At 43.8% G+C, this 17921-nt stretch overlaps 1 protein-coding gene across 1 annotated transcript in view; it reads left to right on the top strand.

Moving 5' to 3' along the window:
• The window catches only part of LOC126482000 (methyl farnesoate epoxidase-like), a 170342-nt gene that overhangs the window by 125706 nt on the left and 26715 nt on the right, over positions 1 to 17921 (top strand). Inside the window, exon 7 of the mRNA XM_050105966.1 lies at positions 11575 to 11692. Coding sequence (XP_049961923.1) covers positions 11575 to 11692 — 118 coding nt within the window. The remainder of the gene's footprint in view (positions 1 to 11574; positions 11693 to 17921) is intronic.

Genomic DNA, 17921 nt, shown 5'->3' with positions numbered 1-17921 from the left:
ATTATGCAAATTGAAGGTGGGAACGGAAGGGAGGGGGGGGGGGGGGGCTGGCGCAAGGAAAGGTAATGTTGATGTGAGCTGCCTAAGGACTTTATACCGAATCAGTGACGACGAGGTAAAACGTTTCCCAGACAGGAACTCAAACCCAGGATCTCCAGCTTACTAAGAAACAGAGTTAACCACAGTGCTACCGGGACACACTGCTTATTCGCCAACCAGCGAAATGTCTCGCCAACCTCCTCGTCCGACCTACACTCCCACTTAGCGCCACTACTTATCCGCAGTCACCGTGCATGTCCTCCGTGCTCCGTAATTTCAGATTCCTGCTGGAGGTCTAACGTACCGGGTGTAGAAGTATGAAACCTGAATTTGGTCGCAATAATCACAGGTGTGTTGTTTGAAACTGATAAACCATATTTTATTCAAAATAATCTCCATTTCTATTTATACATTTCTCCCACCTCTCCGGCAGAGTATGTTCTTTTGAAGCGAACCAGTCAGCGGGCAATTTTCGTACATTTTCATACGAATTGAAGCGTTGTTCAGCGAGAATGTGCTCAAGCGATGCAAATACATTATAATCGGACGGAGCCAAGTCTAGAGAATAAGCCGCATGCCCTATTATTTCCCAACTGATCGCCTCTATCGTTTTCCTGACCCGTTTTGCTGTGTGTGTGATGGGACGTTATCAGGAAGAATTCGACTTTGTGTTGCCCTATTCCGTATTGCGGTCGTTTTTCACGTAATGCTCGATTTCAGTCTGTCATTTTCTGTCTGTAGCAATCAGTGTTAACTGTTTCACCAGGTTTTAGCAGCTTATAATATATGACATCCTTCTGATCCCTCCACTCACGGAGCATTGTCTTCTTTCCAAAGCGATTCGATCTTGCAGTGGAATCGCCTATGATTTACGACGCTTAGGATTCTCAAAATACATCCATTTTTTATCACCTGTCACTATTCGATGGAGAAACGACTTTCTTTTGTATCTGGCGAGCAGCATTTCGCAAGTGGTCTTTCGATTTGCTTACTGTCTTTCATTCAGTTCGTGCGGAACCCATTTACCCATTTTCTGCACCTTTGCCGTAGCAGTCAACCGAAGAGAAACTGCTTTCTGCGTCACATTCAGTTGTTCCGCGAGGTCCTGTTGAGTTTGAGTATAATCTTCACCCAATAAGGCCTGCAATTTGTTGTCTTCGAATCTTTTCTGTGGTTTCCCGCACTCGTCGTTTCTGACGTCAAAATCACCACTTTTGAATTTTTTGAACCTCTCGAAACACTGTGTTTTCCCAAGAGCATGTTCGCCGAAAGGTTCGACAAGAATTCGATGCGATTCTGCAGCTGTTTTCTTCGAATGATAACTAAAAACCAATGCTGTTAGCAAATCGTAGTTCGTAGGCACTGTGTGTTGATATTCGTCGTCAGCCGTTAGAGGAAGCAGATGGCGCAGCAGACACGGTCTCACGGGACCCTACTGTGACGACTACCACCACCTGTAGGGAAATTCCGGTTTCATACTTCCACACTTGGTAAATGTGCATCTGAACTGACGGTTGTGTACTCGTAGCCCATTGAGGCGTATCAGTTACATGAATGTGTGGTGTCCTTTCTTTCGGACATGCCCCTTATAAAATATTTTTGCGACATATCCCAGAATATTTCTCAGGTGTGGGGGATCTATACGAATTATGACTTTCGAACTTTATTCAATGAGGGGCAGCAAACATCGTCACAGGCTTGAATGGTCCGTGACAGAGTTTCACTGACAAGGGAACCTCCCCATGGCACCCCCCTCAGATTTACTTATAAGTTGGCACAGTGGATAGGCCTTGAAAAACTAAACACAGATCAATCGAGAAAACAGGAAGAAGTTCTGTGGAACTACGAAAAAAATAAGCAAAATATACAAATAGAGTAATCCATGCGCAAGATAGGCTACATCAATGATAATGTCTCAGGAGCACAGTGGTTCCGTGGTTAGCGTGAGCAGCTGCGGAACGAGAGGTCCTTAGCTCAAGTCTTCCCTCGAGTGAAAAGTTTATTTTCGCAAAGTTATGATCTGTCCGTTCGTTCATTGACGCCTTGACGCCTCTGTTCAGTGTAATAGGTTTAGTGTCTGTGTTTTGCGACCGCACCGCAAAACCGTGCGATTAGTAGACGAAAGGACGTGCCTCTCCAATGGGAACCGAAAACATTTGATCGCAAGGTCATAGGTCAACCGATTCTTCCACAGGAAAACACGTCTGATATATTCTATACGACACTGGTGACGGGATGTGTGTCACATGACAGGAATATGTTTTCGAACCACCTAACTTGTACACTTGGCGAATGGGTAAAAAGATTCTTCTACCTTGCCCGATTTAGGTTTTCTTGTAGATGTGATAATCACTCCCAAAAAAGTGATGAAAACATAAGAGTTTGTCACATAAACTGCAACAAATGCATGCAACAGTTTCACAGTCGCACAGTTTTGCCTGTGCTCTGTCAAAACATATGTTTTTAACGTTTTCAAATTTCTCCGTGTGTAGACCTTCAAATCCTACATATCTCCAAGCAAATCTGAACGTGTCCTGGAATTTTTGAGAGCGAAGTTGATTATGTGTGAGTGCCTGAAATTTGATAATTGACACACAATCACGTACACAATACTCCTCTGTGTACCTGTGCAGCTTCGCAAAATAATTGTCTGAAAATAAAAAGTTAAACTTTTCACTAGGGAGAAGACGTGAACCAAGGTTCTCGCGTTCCGGAGCTACTCACGCTAACTACGGGACCACGCCGCTTCTGATCTCGCAGCATCCTTGCTGTTACCTATCTTACACACCGACTACTCAGTTCGTATATTTTGCTTATTTTTTTCATAGTTCCACACAACTTCTGTAATAAGTTATACAATGCCAATAGCCTTCGCCTCGCACGACATTTATGTTCCTGATCCTAAAATTAGTGAGCCTGTCTATTTCTGAGAGCGGGAAGTGCACCACGGGATGAACACACGGGCGAACTGCTGTGAGCTTGTGATGATCAGTTGGTCGAGAAATTACAGCTCATGAGACAACTGTGAACCTTGCAGGCATTTCTATTGCTTACATTCCAGGTTTTTATCGTGCATTTAAGGCCAGATACCAGGCCTCTTCTGAAGTGCGCATTTCCGGTCGATCTGGTACTGGCCGAAGACGATCATTGCCAAACTGCTGACCTGAGTCTCTGAGGCGCTTCCAGTGCTGCTGAGATGTCGTCTGTCTCCAGAAATGTTCGAATGTTGTGTTCTGCAAAATAATGTCCATATGGCATCGTTTAGGCGTTATGTTGTAGACGTTACCAAGAGACTACACACTGTTCACAACGCAAGCGCAAACGTACGCCTAGTGGAAGTAAGGAGTAGGCCTACTGCTTTGCTATAGATGTAGCTTAAGTTTGCTTTGTGCGGAAATCTTGACGGTCATTTACTGCAGCTCCTGTTTCTTTCATCTCATTTCATGCTTAGCTTCCAAATATTATTCAAGGTTATTCTCTACAGCGGTCTGAAATTAGTAGGGGATTAAGACGTGTAAAGACAGTTCAGACAGCTATTGTCGAAGAAAAACCTCTCGCCATATCGTGATCTGTGAAAGAAGTGTTATTGCTGAAGTTCATGCTAGCAGATACACATAAGAAATATTGCTAGTTACGTTCGGCATTCCACGCTTCCAGAATCCGTTAATATACGTGGCAACAGAAAGAGAGACTTGAAATACATTGAAGCGCCAAAGAAACTGGCATAGTCCTGCTCATTCAAATTTAAATTAGAATACGGCGCTGCAGTCGGCAACGCCTACATAGGACAACAAATGGCTGGCGCAGTTGTTAGATCGGTTACTGCTGCTACAAAACCAGTATATAAAGATTTAAATTAGTATGAACGTGGTATTATACTCGGCGCATGAGTGATGGGACACAGCATCTCCGAGGTAGCGATCAATTGGGGATTTCACGAGTGTACCGTGATTGTCAGGAATGTGGTAAAGCATCAAATCTCCGACATCGTTGCAGCAGGAAAAACATCGTGCAAGAACGGGGCAAACGACGAATAAAGAGAATCGTTCAGATTGCTGCAGATTTCAAGGCTGCGCCATGAACAAGCGTCAGCATGAGAACCATTCAACGAAACATCATCGATATGGGCTTTCGGAGCCCTTGATGGCTGGACGACACAAAGCTTTACGCCTCAAAAATGGTTCAAATGACTCTAAGCACTATGCGACTTAACTTCTGAGGTCATCAGTCGCCTACAACGTAGAACTAATTAAACATAACTAACCTAAGGACATCACACACATCCATGCCCGATGCAGGATTCGAACCTGTGACCGTAGCGGTCGCTCGGCTCCAGACTGTAGCGCCTAGAACCTCACGGCCACTCCGGCCGGCTTCACGCCTCACCTGCGCCCGTCAACACCGACCTTGGACTGTTGATGACCGGAAACATGTCCCCTGGTTGTACGAGTCTCGTTTCAAATTGTATCGAGCGGATGGACGTGTACGTGTATGGAGACAGCCTCATGAACCTACAGGCCCTGCATGTCATCAGAGTCTGTTCAAGCTGGTCGAGGCTCTGTAATTTTGTGGGGGTGTGTGCACTTCGTGTGATACGGTACGCCTGATATGTCTAGTTACGATTCTGACAGGTGACACATGCGTAAGCATGCTGTCTGATCACCTGCATCCGTTCACGTCCGTTGTGCATTCCGACGGACTTGCGAAATTCCAGCAGGACAATGCGACATCCCACACATCCAGAATTGGGACAGGCTGGCTGCAGGAACACTCTCCTGACCACTAGACTCCCCATTATTGAGCATATCTGGGTTGCCTTGCAACGTGCTTTTCGGAAGAGATTTCCACCCCCTCGTACAGGTTATGAACAGCCCTGCAGGACTCACGATGTCAATTCCCTCCAGCATTAATTCAGGCAATAGTCGAGTCCATGCCACGTCGTGTTGTGGCACTTCTGTGTGCTCGCAAGCGCCCTACACGATATTAGGCAGGGATGCCAGTTTTTTTGACTCTTCAGTATATATCATTACGCATTATAAAAAGATTGATGTACACGAAAAATGCGAGGTGCGTTCAATAAATAACGCAACGATTTTCTGTTCTCCACCGATTTCGGTTGAACGTAGCCTTCAAAGTAGCATCTGTAACAGAAGTGTGTTCTAAGCAGGGAGCTGTCATTGGGCTTCTGTTGGCGGGAAACCAGAGTACGCAGATTGTGTGTATTGAACCGGGGACTTAGAAACAACGCCGTAGCCCTCAGTGGTTCACAACCGCACAACAGGCTACAGCAGTCCACTCACTCCGCCGCCGCCCCACACCGAACCCAGAGTTACTGTGCGGTTCTCGGCTTCCAGTGCCCCCCCCCCCCCCCGCGCGAGAACGTCTCGCACAAGACGAGTGTAACCCCAAATGTTTGCCTCGTAGAGTAACTATGGTGTACGCGTACGTGGAGACATTGTTGGCCCAGTAATTGCTGACATAGTGTAACTGAGTAACTGAGGCAGAATAAGGGAGACTAGCCGCATTCGTCGAGGCAGATGGAAAACCACCTTAAAAACTTAAAAACCGTCCACAGACTGGCGGGCACACCGGACCTCGACACTAATCCGCTGGACGGATTCCTGCCGGGGACTGGCACGCCGTCCTGCTCCGGAAGCAGCGTGTTAGACTGCGCGGCTAGCCGGTCGGTCAGAGTACGCAGATAGTCATAGGTGCCTGCAGAGTGTCTGGGGAGACCTGGCAGTGAACAAAAGAATTGCGAATCGTTGGACGAGGCGTCTGCAATCATAGCAATAAGATCGTGCAGAGCTCTCCCATCTCCAGCGTGACGGTCAGCCGCACGCAGCCGTGACTCCTACAATTTTGGAACGTGCGGACCCTCTCATTCGAGGTGGTAGAAGGATCACAATGAAATGATGAAGCGATTTCAGCGTGTTCGTCGCCACAAAAATGCAGATGAACTTCTCCTTCTCCGTAACACCGCAAGACATGCGCACCTGACCGAGCGAGGTGGCGCAGTGGTTAGACACTGGACTCGCATTCGAGAGGACGACGGTTCAATCCCGCGTCCGGCCATCCTGATTTAGGTTTTCCGTGATGTCCCTAAATCACTCCAGGCAAATGCCGGGTTGGTTCCTCTGAAAAGGCACGGCCGACTTCCTTCCCCATCCTTCCCTAATCCGATGAGACCGATGACCACGCTGTCTGGTCTCCTTCTCCAAAACAACCAACCAACCAACCTGCGCACCTGAGAGGAGCTCATAAAAGTTCATTGTACAGTTCTTTCTCATCCACCCTATAGCCCCCATCTCGCACCTCTCGACTTTAATATTTTTGGCCCACTTCGCGCGAAGCATTATATGAGGATGACGGTGGGCGGGGGGAGGGGGGATTAATGCAACAAGAGGGTTGTTCCGACGTCGATCAGTAGAAAGGCATCATGCGGACGTGCAGGGCTTCTCACTAACATGGAATAAGGCCATCGCACCGAAAGGCGATTATGTTCAAAAGCGGGATTTTGTAGTCAGGAGAGGGGAGAATAATATGGTGTATTTGAATCCTGAATAAAACCAACTTCCTTTCAGAAAAAAAAAATGTATTACGCTGCTTACTGAGCGCCCCTCTTAACTCTTAACCTACGAATAGCTTCAGAACAAAAAATCAAGGAAAAATGAAGGTACCCCAAAGACGTTTGTGGACAACGAGTTGAGAGAGAATTAAGGTGCACATTACAGTAAAGGGCAGGCCTGCAGCCTATCATGTTTAGGATAGAGCTGCTATATGTGGCAATGTAGATCATCGTGTACGCCTATTTCTTCATAGAACCAGCCTCCTACGCGGAGGTGGCTATATGTGATTGTTGGTATTTTAAATTCCTGATGACTAGACATTCAACCAATGTCCTCGATTAAATCTCAAACATCTCTGCATTTCTTGGGCATACGACACTGTCGTTGGCGTTGTCTGTGAAACGGAGGCCTTGAGAAAGTACTATTCGAGAGGGTAGACTGTATACCAGCGCCTGATTTCACATTCTCCCTCTCCATTCAAATTGATAGCGACACAAATAATATACTGTACAATCACTCATGACAGCCATTTATGCGACACGTATAGGCAATCGACAATGATGACGGGTTATGGAAAAAAAGGAAAATCACTCCCACTGGAATCTTGCCCCTGGCAGCACCGCTGCGTTCCCCCAGTGTTCTCAACACACATTATCTGAATGTGGAACTCACAATGGTTTGACATCATTGTAGTGACTACTGGTTCGTTAATAATTGCAGAAGCAAAACCGATAAAACACCCCAATTGACAGAAGAATGGTTCTTATATCATTCCAGACCCAACGTAGTTGATAAAGGGAAAGATAGATGTGGTAAAGAGTTGTATCTCTTTAAAAGACAAGGTGTTTTTGCAGGAATAGTAGACATTTCTGGAGGGTCTTGAACGGATAGTTTGGAGATGAAAAGTTGGCTTAAACATGCGTGCATTTTTCAGCACGTTTACGGAGACACAGATACTTAAAGACGAGGAATAGTGTTATATTCGATTAGACACACTGTACTTTCCGCAGGACTATAAGGATCCTAGACGAAGTGAAACATATCATAAAAACAAATCAATGTAATACATATTTAGAAAATTTTTGATATGTCATTGTTGCTTCCGAAGATCATAAGTGAAATGGTCCTGAAAGAATTGACATAAAAATATTTAAGGATATTTTTGTTTAAAAATAAGTATAAAACTCAATGATAATAGGCCAATGGTTACTTACGATTCTTGGAAAACTTCCTAATTTTAAAATTTTCATGTCATCGTCTCCTGAAGCGCTTGTCGTTCCTCTTATGGAATCATGTGACTAATCACCAAATGAAATTAATACTTATTACGCTACTACGCAGCTACCCATTCAGAAGATTTATTCCTAGGGATTTGAAGGCTGTAACTGACATCAGTGACTGATTGACAATAGTTGAATTAAATAGTGTCACGCCCTTTCGTCTGATTACAGGCATCACGCAACAATCACTTTTATTTAGGGTCAGCTGCCAGTCTTTGCACCGGTCAGTGATCATCTGGGCGTGTATCTGCAATTCGTAACAATTTTCTGACATCGTCTTCTTGTTAATAACCGTATTCTCTTTGAATTGCCTAATAAAACTACAGACGTTATCCGGAAAAAAAATGGTTCAAATGGCTCTGAGCACTATGGGACTCAACTGCTGTGGTCATTAGTCCCCTAGAACTTAGAACTACTTAAACCTAACTAACCTCAGGATATCACAAACATCCATGCCCGAGGCAGGATTCGAACCTGCGACCGTAGCAGTCGCACCGTTCTGGACTGCGCGCCTAGAACCGCGAGACCACCGCGGCCGGCTGTTATCCGGAAAGCCATTTATACAGTACACTGGGTGAGCCAGAACGCCACCGATAAAATTTCGGAGGTTGTTGATGGATATTTTTTGAGTGTTTTGGAATAAGGGACACCTGGTCTCCAGTGGTTCTTTACAGAGTAGTGATATAGTTACGACTTATTCAGTTTGTCACCCAGGTTACCTATCTTTATGGGAAAAACCTTAATAATAGTAAAAAGGTAGATAATACGACAACACAAAACGCAGATAATGCAAAAATCTCCAAACAGATGAAATGTTGTGTAATGGGGTTGCCACGTCTCAGTATAGCGTCTTTGTGCCGGCCTTTCGCTGCAGTCAGTGAACCCATATACGAGATGCAGAATTTCCATCAGTGAACTTATCAGTACTGCACCGTATCACTGGTAATAAACAATTAACTCAACCGAAAAAAAAAGGAAAGAGATGTAGAACCGAGCAGTACTGAATTCAGTCTTGAGGTCGAAGAGTAAAGTGGACTTTACTATTGTCGCAACAAGTGCCATGAGTGAATGGAACAAGGGTTTTAAAACAAGACACACAGTGCATACCAGCGGAATTTGCAATGTTATGCACCGATTTTCAGTGGAATGAAGATACAAAGATAAATGAGGGCAAGAAATCAAACGAAATGCAGTTCTCTGTAACGGACCGCCGGAGACTACATGTCCCTTATACAAAAATATCCAGTAATTATCCCTGAACAACTCCCGATAATTTGTCGGTGGGGTTGTGGTTCACAAATACTAGCGACCCTATCATAAGTTGTTCAGGTTGGCCAGACTCTATTTCACTTCTGCCCATGTCTATCCATTAATAACGACGTACTGAATTCTGTTTGCTGGCAAATGCTTACTGTAATCATACACTTGTTCCACACTTGAAAAGCACGTATTTCATTTACCAGGTGGTGGTGCGGATTTATGAAAGGCTTTCTGATATGAAAAAGACGTAACACAAGGTGCCTCTCGCGGATAAACTTCTCTATGATCGATGTTTGTGAATCGCTCGTTGATAGCTGCAGATTACTTGTTCGGCCTTGTTTTTTTTTATGGTAGTGTTCTGATAGTTCTCGACCGGTCCCAAGTGAGGTACTATTTAAAGCCCGGAATATTTTACCCATAGGATGCAGTTATCATTAAACCATGCAGTAGTGATATATGTTCCTGTGAAATACATCGTCTGTAGCTTTCCCTTGCTGTAAGCCGTTTGCAGCACCATCATAGCAAGGCCACGTTGGCTAATGTTACAAGGCCGAATCAGTCGATCATCCAGGCTGTTGGCCCTCTACAGGAATCAAACGTTAGTCTGCCCTCCCTTGAGATACCCCTCCAATGTGATTGGACTTTGGTCACTACTATCATGAAGTCTGCAGGGCTGTCCATAAATTCGTAAGAGTACGGGGTGGAGATCTCTTCTGAAAAGCACATTGCAAGGCATTCCAGATACGCTCAATAAGATTCATGTCTGAGGAGTTTGGTGGCCAGTGGAAGTGTTTAAGCTCAGAAGAGTGTTCCTCGAGACCCTCTGTAGCAATTGTGGGTGTCGCATTGTCCTGCTGGAACTGGAAAAGTCAGTCGGAATACACAATGAACATGAATGGATGCAGGTGATTAGACAGCAGGCTTACGTACGTGTCACATGCCAGAATCGTATCTAGACGTATCAGGGGTCCCATATCACTCCAACTGCAGACGCCCTACAAAATTACAGAGCCTCCACTAGCTTGAACAGTCCGTTGCTAACATGCAGGGTCCATGGATTCCTGAGGTTGAACCATATCCGTACACATCCATCCGCTCAGTACAATCTGAAACGAGACTCATCCTACCAGACAACATGTTTCCAGTCATCAACAGTCCAAGTTGGTGTTGACAGGTCCAGGTGACGCGTAAAACTTTGCGTCGTGCAGTTATCAACTGTACACGAGTGGGTGTTCGGCTCCGAAAGCCCGTATTGATGTTGTTTCGTTGACTGGTTCGCACGCTGACACTGGCTGATGGTCCAGCATTGAAATCTGCAGGAATTTGAGGAGGGGTTGCACTTTTGTCACGTTGAACGATACTCTTCAGTCGTTGTTGGTCCCGTTGTTGCAGGATCTTTTCCCGGCCGCAGTGATGTCGAGGCGCTGATGTTTTACCGGATTCCTGATATTCATGGTACAGTCGTGAATTGGTTATACGGTAAAAATCCCCTCTTCATCGCTACCTCGGAGATGCTGTGTCTCATCGCTCGTGCGCCGGCTGTAACACCACGTTCAAACTCACTTAAATGTTAATAACCTACCATTGTAGCAGCAGTAACCTGTCTAACTACTGTTGTCTTATATAGGCGTTGCCGACCGCAGCGCCGGATTCTGACTATTTACATACAGTGGCTAGGCAAAACAATGTGAACACCTGTTCTTAGTTGGCAATGGTTTATTAAAAAGGGGTTGGACTTCCATTTGCCCTTAATGCAGCTGCCATTCTCCTTGTAATATTCGCATATAAGGATTGTATAGTCTCAAATGGAATGTTTTGCCACTCTTTGATCGGAACCTCTTCTAACGCCTGTAGTGACGAGGCAGGCGGAAGTCTGCTCCAGAGTCTGCGCTCCAATACCGCCAACAAGGGTTCGATAATGTTCAAGTTTGGGGACTGTGGTGCCAGGGAAGACGCTGCAGTTCAGTTTGTGTGTTCCTCATACCACGATTGCACTGTCCTGGCTATGTGAATGCGTGCATTATCGTCCTGAAATATGGCATCGTTGTTGGGGAATAACATTTGAATCAGGGGGAGCACCTGATCACCTAAAATGTTCACATAATCGTTGGCCGGCCGTTGTGGCCGAGTGGTTCTAGGTGCTTCAGTCTCGAACGGCGCTGCTGCTCCGGTCGCAGATTCGAATTCTGCCTCGGGCATGGTTGTGTGTGATGTCTTTAGGTTAGTTAGATTTAATTATTTCTAAGTCTAGGGGACTGATAACCTCAGATGTTAAGTCCCATAGCGCTTAGAGCCAGTTGATTTTTTGTGATTTGTAAACAAGTGAGACCTCAACCATTGTCATATTTGCTTATATAATTCGCGTAAAAATGATGTCTGTGAATCCATATCAATGAAATAATGACAAAAACATTTACTATTTGTAGATTGGTTTACACCAGAGCTGCACTAGCGGAATCAATGAGAATGTGTCATGTCTTACCAACACGTGGATATCGACGGGTACTCGACGACACCACGCTACATGGCTGTAGACTTCCAGAGGTTAGTACACATATTGTGTCATATTCATTAAAACCTAAGTCAGACACCAGTGAAAAACTTACTGTTGAGAATTTTTCCCAGAGTGTCCAGTCTTTCCAAACAAAACTCTGAGATTTCAGTATTGACTATCTACCCTTGAAATGATTCACCACGAAATGTTGTGACGTCTGATTCTGTCTACGTGTATAGTGTGGCAACCCGGACAAAGTAGCATGGAGACAATTGTGGGGTTACAGAGACCGTCAATTTCGTTTGTTTGTACAGACCACCGTCGATTATACGTACTTTTATGTCTAATACAGTTAGCAAAATTGTTCTCCCTTATCAGTCTGTTTTACCGTCTGCAACTAACTGAATTCCAATAGATTTACTTTCTACATTCCCAAGGAACACTGACGTTCTATTACAGCTTAAACATATGAACAGTCATGGAGAAAACATTTTGTCATTATAGTCAAATTCCTATATTCCTTCTCTAAGATGATCAAATTTTGGACATACGTGTTATTTGTCACACCCTACAGAGCAGAGGCCCTGACAAACATGATTGCAAATTATGTAATGTTTAATTGGAAACCGTTACTAAAAGAAAATGCCATCGCAGAAGCCAAAATTTTTTCCACCGTTGACAAGAAGTGCAAACCTTCCTAAACCATAACTGGCGCAAAACACAAACCAAAGAAAATGTTAGTGTAACATTACTAGCAAATAAAGGAACGAAGAGCGTTTCTGTAGAAGGATGTGTAAAAACGATAGTGAAGAGCCGAGAGGAAGTAAAGTATTTCTTATGGTAATCAAAGTAACGTATAACCGCAGACACTGTCGTAAAATATGACCTCATTTGAATTTTAAAACCAAGTTGTCTGTCCATCATAGGCTGTTGGAACATGTTGAACTCTTACTTCAATATTTATTTTGGTACTAGCCAAATCCTGCCCCTTGCGATTTCGAATACGGATGTGATATCCAACGTGGACGTTGATTGATGTTATTATACAGCTTATGTTAGCCAAAATTTTGTGAAGTCCACAAAACACAATGTTACTATAGATTCGAGTGTGAGGATATTAATTAACTGATTTGGCTTACTTGACTTTTCGGGTATTTATCCGTTCCATGCCAAATAAAATCGTGTCCTCCAGTTCCTAGGTGTTTTGTCCGGGATTTATACAAATCACATGATATTTCCGTCATCTGTAAGTGATCCTCTTATAACACTGTGTTGCTGAAATGATGTGTTACTGTGTTTCAAAGATTTCGTCCAGCGGAACACACACAACCTACTCAGGCACTTTTACGTTTGCACAGAAATCTTGAAAGGAACAAGCAGCCAACATGATCATACTCAAACAATTTACGGTTTTCTTACCGGGTATCCCTCTCTGACATTTTCTCTGGCGTAGCGATGGATATTTGCAATTTCTTTTTTGCGATGTGTAGCTGAAGTCATTCCTAACAAAAACTGCTCATCATATGTTTCTAGCGACGGAAAGCGTCGGTTTGTTTCCCAACAAAACTTTTTTTAAAGCGGAACGCTTCCATAGATCGGTCCCATATTAGTCTAGTAGGATATTCGTTTTTTCTATGTGTATCCACAGGGACAGCAAAATGCAAAACTAACCTGTACTGAAGCAGCGACTGAGGAGTTCTGTGCAGCTCACATTGACTGCTACCGCCATGCAACAACGCTGCTCGCTCGCTGCTGAAATTACCCTCTATATAACGTATCGTCACCCTAAAAATAAGGAATATGATGCCGTGTGCCCCTCACCATATTTATTTCGGAGATCACAACACGTTTATGTTTCTTTCGACTTCTTCAATGAAATAGTTTAGAGAGCCATTAAGCAAAAAAATAGCAGGGAGCTCTAAACAGAAGCGAGTACATTTATTTCATAAGTATTGCACAGCACTATTGAGGCACTTGTCCCATAGCGACTCACTACTATGAATGGTCGTCTCGTAAAATACCTGGGGCCGCGCTGGGAACCTGTTCCGAACGTACCGCTTGACGTCCTCATCTGAGGTGAATCGTTTGCCTCACAGAGCCTTCTTCAGCTAATCAAAAACGGCATACTCACAGGGAGACAGGTCCAGACTCTATGGACGGCGACTGAGGGCTTCGCATCTTAATATCTGAAAGAGGTCCTTGACTGTGTTTGATGTATGCTGCCTTGTATTTTTGTATAGCACAATGACTCCTACTGTGTGTTGCACTGCCCGTTTTGATTTCATAGCTTTGTGGAGCGTGGCCAAGGCGGCGCATTCATCGAGGTACAACACTGCAGAAGTTGGTAAGAAGGGGTCACTTTTGGTTAAAGAACGAGGTGAGCATAACATTTCATCCATTTATGGGGACGGCCTTGGATATTTTTGGGTGGCAGTGTCTGCTTGCTTACACTGGAGACTTCACCGTTTTGATTCGGGTTCGAAGTGATGACACCACGTCTCCAGCGACCACTCATGATAGTAACTCACTTCCTTCCTTGATACAGTGCTGCAGATGTTCAAGAGAGAGTCCCTTTCGACAAACTTCATGTGGTGGTTGAAGATTGTGAGCCACCCATTGGGCACACACTTTGTGTGCTTGTTCTGCCATAAAGTGCTTAACATCCGACAGCTTCATGGTGGGAAGATGAGTCCAACTGAGGAAAACTTCAAAATATGTGTGGTGCGCTTAACAGCTATCTACGTGATAAATTTTCCAACTTTATCTCCGTGAGAGATAGCACCAAAGCATAAACATCATTTCTCCTACATAGAATTGTAATGTGATATACAGGAGAAATACTGGGTAAAATCGACAAGGAAGCATTTAAACATCCTGTGACCATACTATACAAAGTGTAATCGGCATACTTTAAGATGGCTTTTCTGTCTGTACAACTGCATGGAATACCTCACCAGCTCTTGGTTCTTTTTGGATGTACAGATTTAACTACAGGTTGATAGGACTGCAGCTCTTCGTCTTACCTCTTTTCAATCCCGAATCCAGGCATCTCTCTCTGTAATTTATATCTTCTACATGTTGTTTATTACCATTCTTTCGCTATATCCTGTCCCTAGAATTTCAAATACCTGTTTGCTACCTCGTCATAAATGCTACCATCATGACAGTCAGATATATCGCAGACTGTTCCAACCGCTGCAGGAATGTGATAGCAAAATGTTCGACAATTGTCTCATGTTGGGAGAAACAGCGAGAAACTGTACCAGAAAATCTATCTCTTAGACCTTTCGTCTCATGATCATACATATACTGTGACGGTTTGAGATATTATTTATCAAAATACTTAAAGATTTGTTCTACAACATTACAAGGCACGCGGGGACTAATAATGATCTAACTTACACGTTAAAGTACATTTGTCAGTGTCTGACTTATGCTGCCATACAGTTTTTGGTGAAGTAGCATGCTGGACACTAGAAACAGTCATTTGTATAGGTATGAAGCGAGGATTGTCATGCTTTCAGCCGTCCACATTCAGTTACTATAAGAGTCAGCCAAATACTGTAGTGTCTCCAAACTAGGGTATTAACATTATCTGACTGTACAAATCGTCTGCCATCTTCTGGTGACAGCGGTAACTTAATCACACAATGCTGACTACATGACACTTGCCACCCTACATCGTCATGATACAGCAACAACAGTGAAACTGTTCCCAAATGCTCCGGGTACAGTGCGACTGCAACAATTTCCCCATTTTACAGCATAAATTGTACCAAATTTACTCACGTACAGGTGAAGAATCTAGTAGGATAAGCGAGTATTTTGGATTTTATACTTGGTACAAGTGGTCGTCTTGCATTCCAAACTTAGCACATGTAGCCTAGTTTCACTGTAATGGCAGGAAAACTCAACGGGTGACAGGAAGGAAAACTCAACCGTGTAGGCCGCACCAGGTATGCAATGTTTACAAACTAAAAAAGCTGACGAAATGTGTTATATATCCATACACATCAGCATCTGTAGGCTACTGTCATAGAAACATCATTACCCTACTAAGTGGTTTACTATGTTACATTCCTGGTTAGTGAATAACCCGTTTGCAGGCATGAAACGGTACTGGGGGAAGCAGTTCAGCTACAAGTGTTGACAAAACGGAGCATGCTTTGTCTAAGCAGTTTACTGTGATGGAATGACATGTTCGTGTCATTAATTAGTGGATTTTCAAAAATTAACACTACATTGAACTCTCAGTTTGATGAAAGTCCTATAATACTATATTTAGCATAGTGTATTGTGTTGAAATGTTGAAAGTTTGCCGTCTTACCTCCTTGCCTAGGGACGCCAGATAAAAGTTGATGTCAAGCCCTGAATCAAAATTGCGCAACGGGTAACTGGGGAGGGGAGCTTGAGAGCGCTACCTAGAGAGCGTGCCCTTTCTGTACGATACTAGGCAAGGGGCTGGAGGGCTCACACGCTAATGTGTGGTTCCCTGCATTCTATATCTTTTATTTTAAATGAATTCCTTTAACTTGACTTATTTGTGATTTTTGAGGTATGTTAAAGATTGATGACAATTGATTACGTATTTATTTTAAATATTGTCACTCGATTTTACAGCCATTGCAACAATTGTTGCAGTTTACAGATATCACAATTTTACAACTTATAGCTCGGGTATATTATATAGGAATCTGCACGCACTTTTCTACGGGCAAGACGGAATTGCGTTGGCCAAATGTATACCACCAAAGTCTCCCAATATTTCACATAGGACATTCACTATGTGAGGAGGATAACGGGCAAACTGGGGATCAGAAACTTTAACACAGGGGGTCAAATTTCGGGAATTAAACGAGCACATTCATTACCTTACACAATCCGAAGCTGGAAATAAAAGAATTAGTACAATTATTCAAATACCTCTCTTCCATGCGTGAACATTGAGACAGACGCACTGAGGGCACGTCTGTTCAATTACCCGTCTTCTGTAACCCTCTAGAATATGGCGGGCACCCGGAGGTCTTCCTAGGCCCCGGTGGAGGGGGTGGTCGAACCTTTCCGCCCCAAATCTTGTGACACTGGAAAGTCTTTGACTTTTACCTGTCTGTGCTGTCTCTCTGATTCCCTAGCCAGGAGTAAGGTTGGCACTACTATACTACAGAACTACTTCCCAACAAATATTTGGCCACGCTTTACGGAAAGGTGTGAGGAGGATTAGGAAAGTTCACGTGCAGATTCACATTCACGTACAAGAAATGCATAGTACACGACACATATAAATACTTATTATGAAGCCTCACACATTTCTTTCCACCCGTCCACATGGGTTGTGTTGCACCCGCGGCCGAGCGCGTCGTGTAATAAAGATGCGGAGCCGCCTCTGTTTCTATTTCCCGATGCGAGCGAGCAGCGAAACCTGCTGCTTATAGAGCGGAAACTACTGTACCGTTTCAATGTTACATTCCTAGCGAGTGAATGCAAGAAATTCGTACCAAAGACTTCTTCTGTCGTTTCCTGATGGGTGAGCTTTCCAAGGGTTCACCAGATAGTTCCATAAAATCTGTACACGTAAGGACATCACACTTGGGATGTAGACTGCTGAAAATGAGTGTTCTGCTTAGGACTCTCATTGTTGAAGTGTATTTTCACTATCCTTCAGTCGTCCTCATATATTTTGTCCGGTAATAAAGTATCTTTGTCAGTGGTTGAGAGATGAACATTCCATTTATTTGCGCTGAATTCTGACATAACTGATTTCAAACATTACTTTTCAGCACAACATTCATGACAGTAATTCGTGGATTTTCACAAATTAACAGTACAGTGAACTCTCGTACTGAGAACACCGCATAAGAAGGTATTTAACGTTGCAGAGAATAATGCCACATTAATTGGTGTACTATGCAATAAGAGTGGTCTGACGCTGGAGATAGTGAAAACTCAAAGTCTGGAAACAACTCCGAGTGTCCTCCTCCAATGGTGCTTGTCTGAAAATAGTTCTGCGCACTGCTGCAATACGTCGGACGCTGTATCAGGGTGTCTGTCTGAATGCTGTGATAGTGATTTTCTTGAACTAAATTAAACATATGGCTCTGGCTATGATCTGTGTATGTTGCTGTAACACTAGATACAGTATCTGTATATGGCTGTAGCAGATATTTGACGATGGTCTCCTATTTATCCCTTCTTGATGTCTGTTAGGTCAGATATATTATGGATTCTTAACGGCGGCAGGATCAGTGACAGTTGTAGGATTACCTCTGATCCAACTGGTAG

The sequence above is a fragment of the Schistocerca serialis genome, chromosome 5 (assembly GCF_023864345.2).
Source record: "Schistocerca serialis cubense isolate TAMUIC-IGC-003099 chromosome 5, iqSchSeri2.2, whole genome shotgun sequence".
In the NCBI taxonomy this organism is placed as follows: Eukaryota; Metazoa; Arthropoda; class Insecta; order Orthoptera; family Acrididae; genus Schistocerca; species Schistocerca serialis.
The sequence above is the reverse complement of the archived record's forward strand: the minus strand, read 5'-3'. Positions and strand labels throughout refer to the sequence as shown.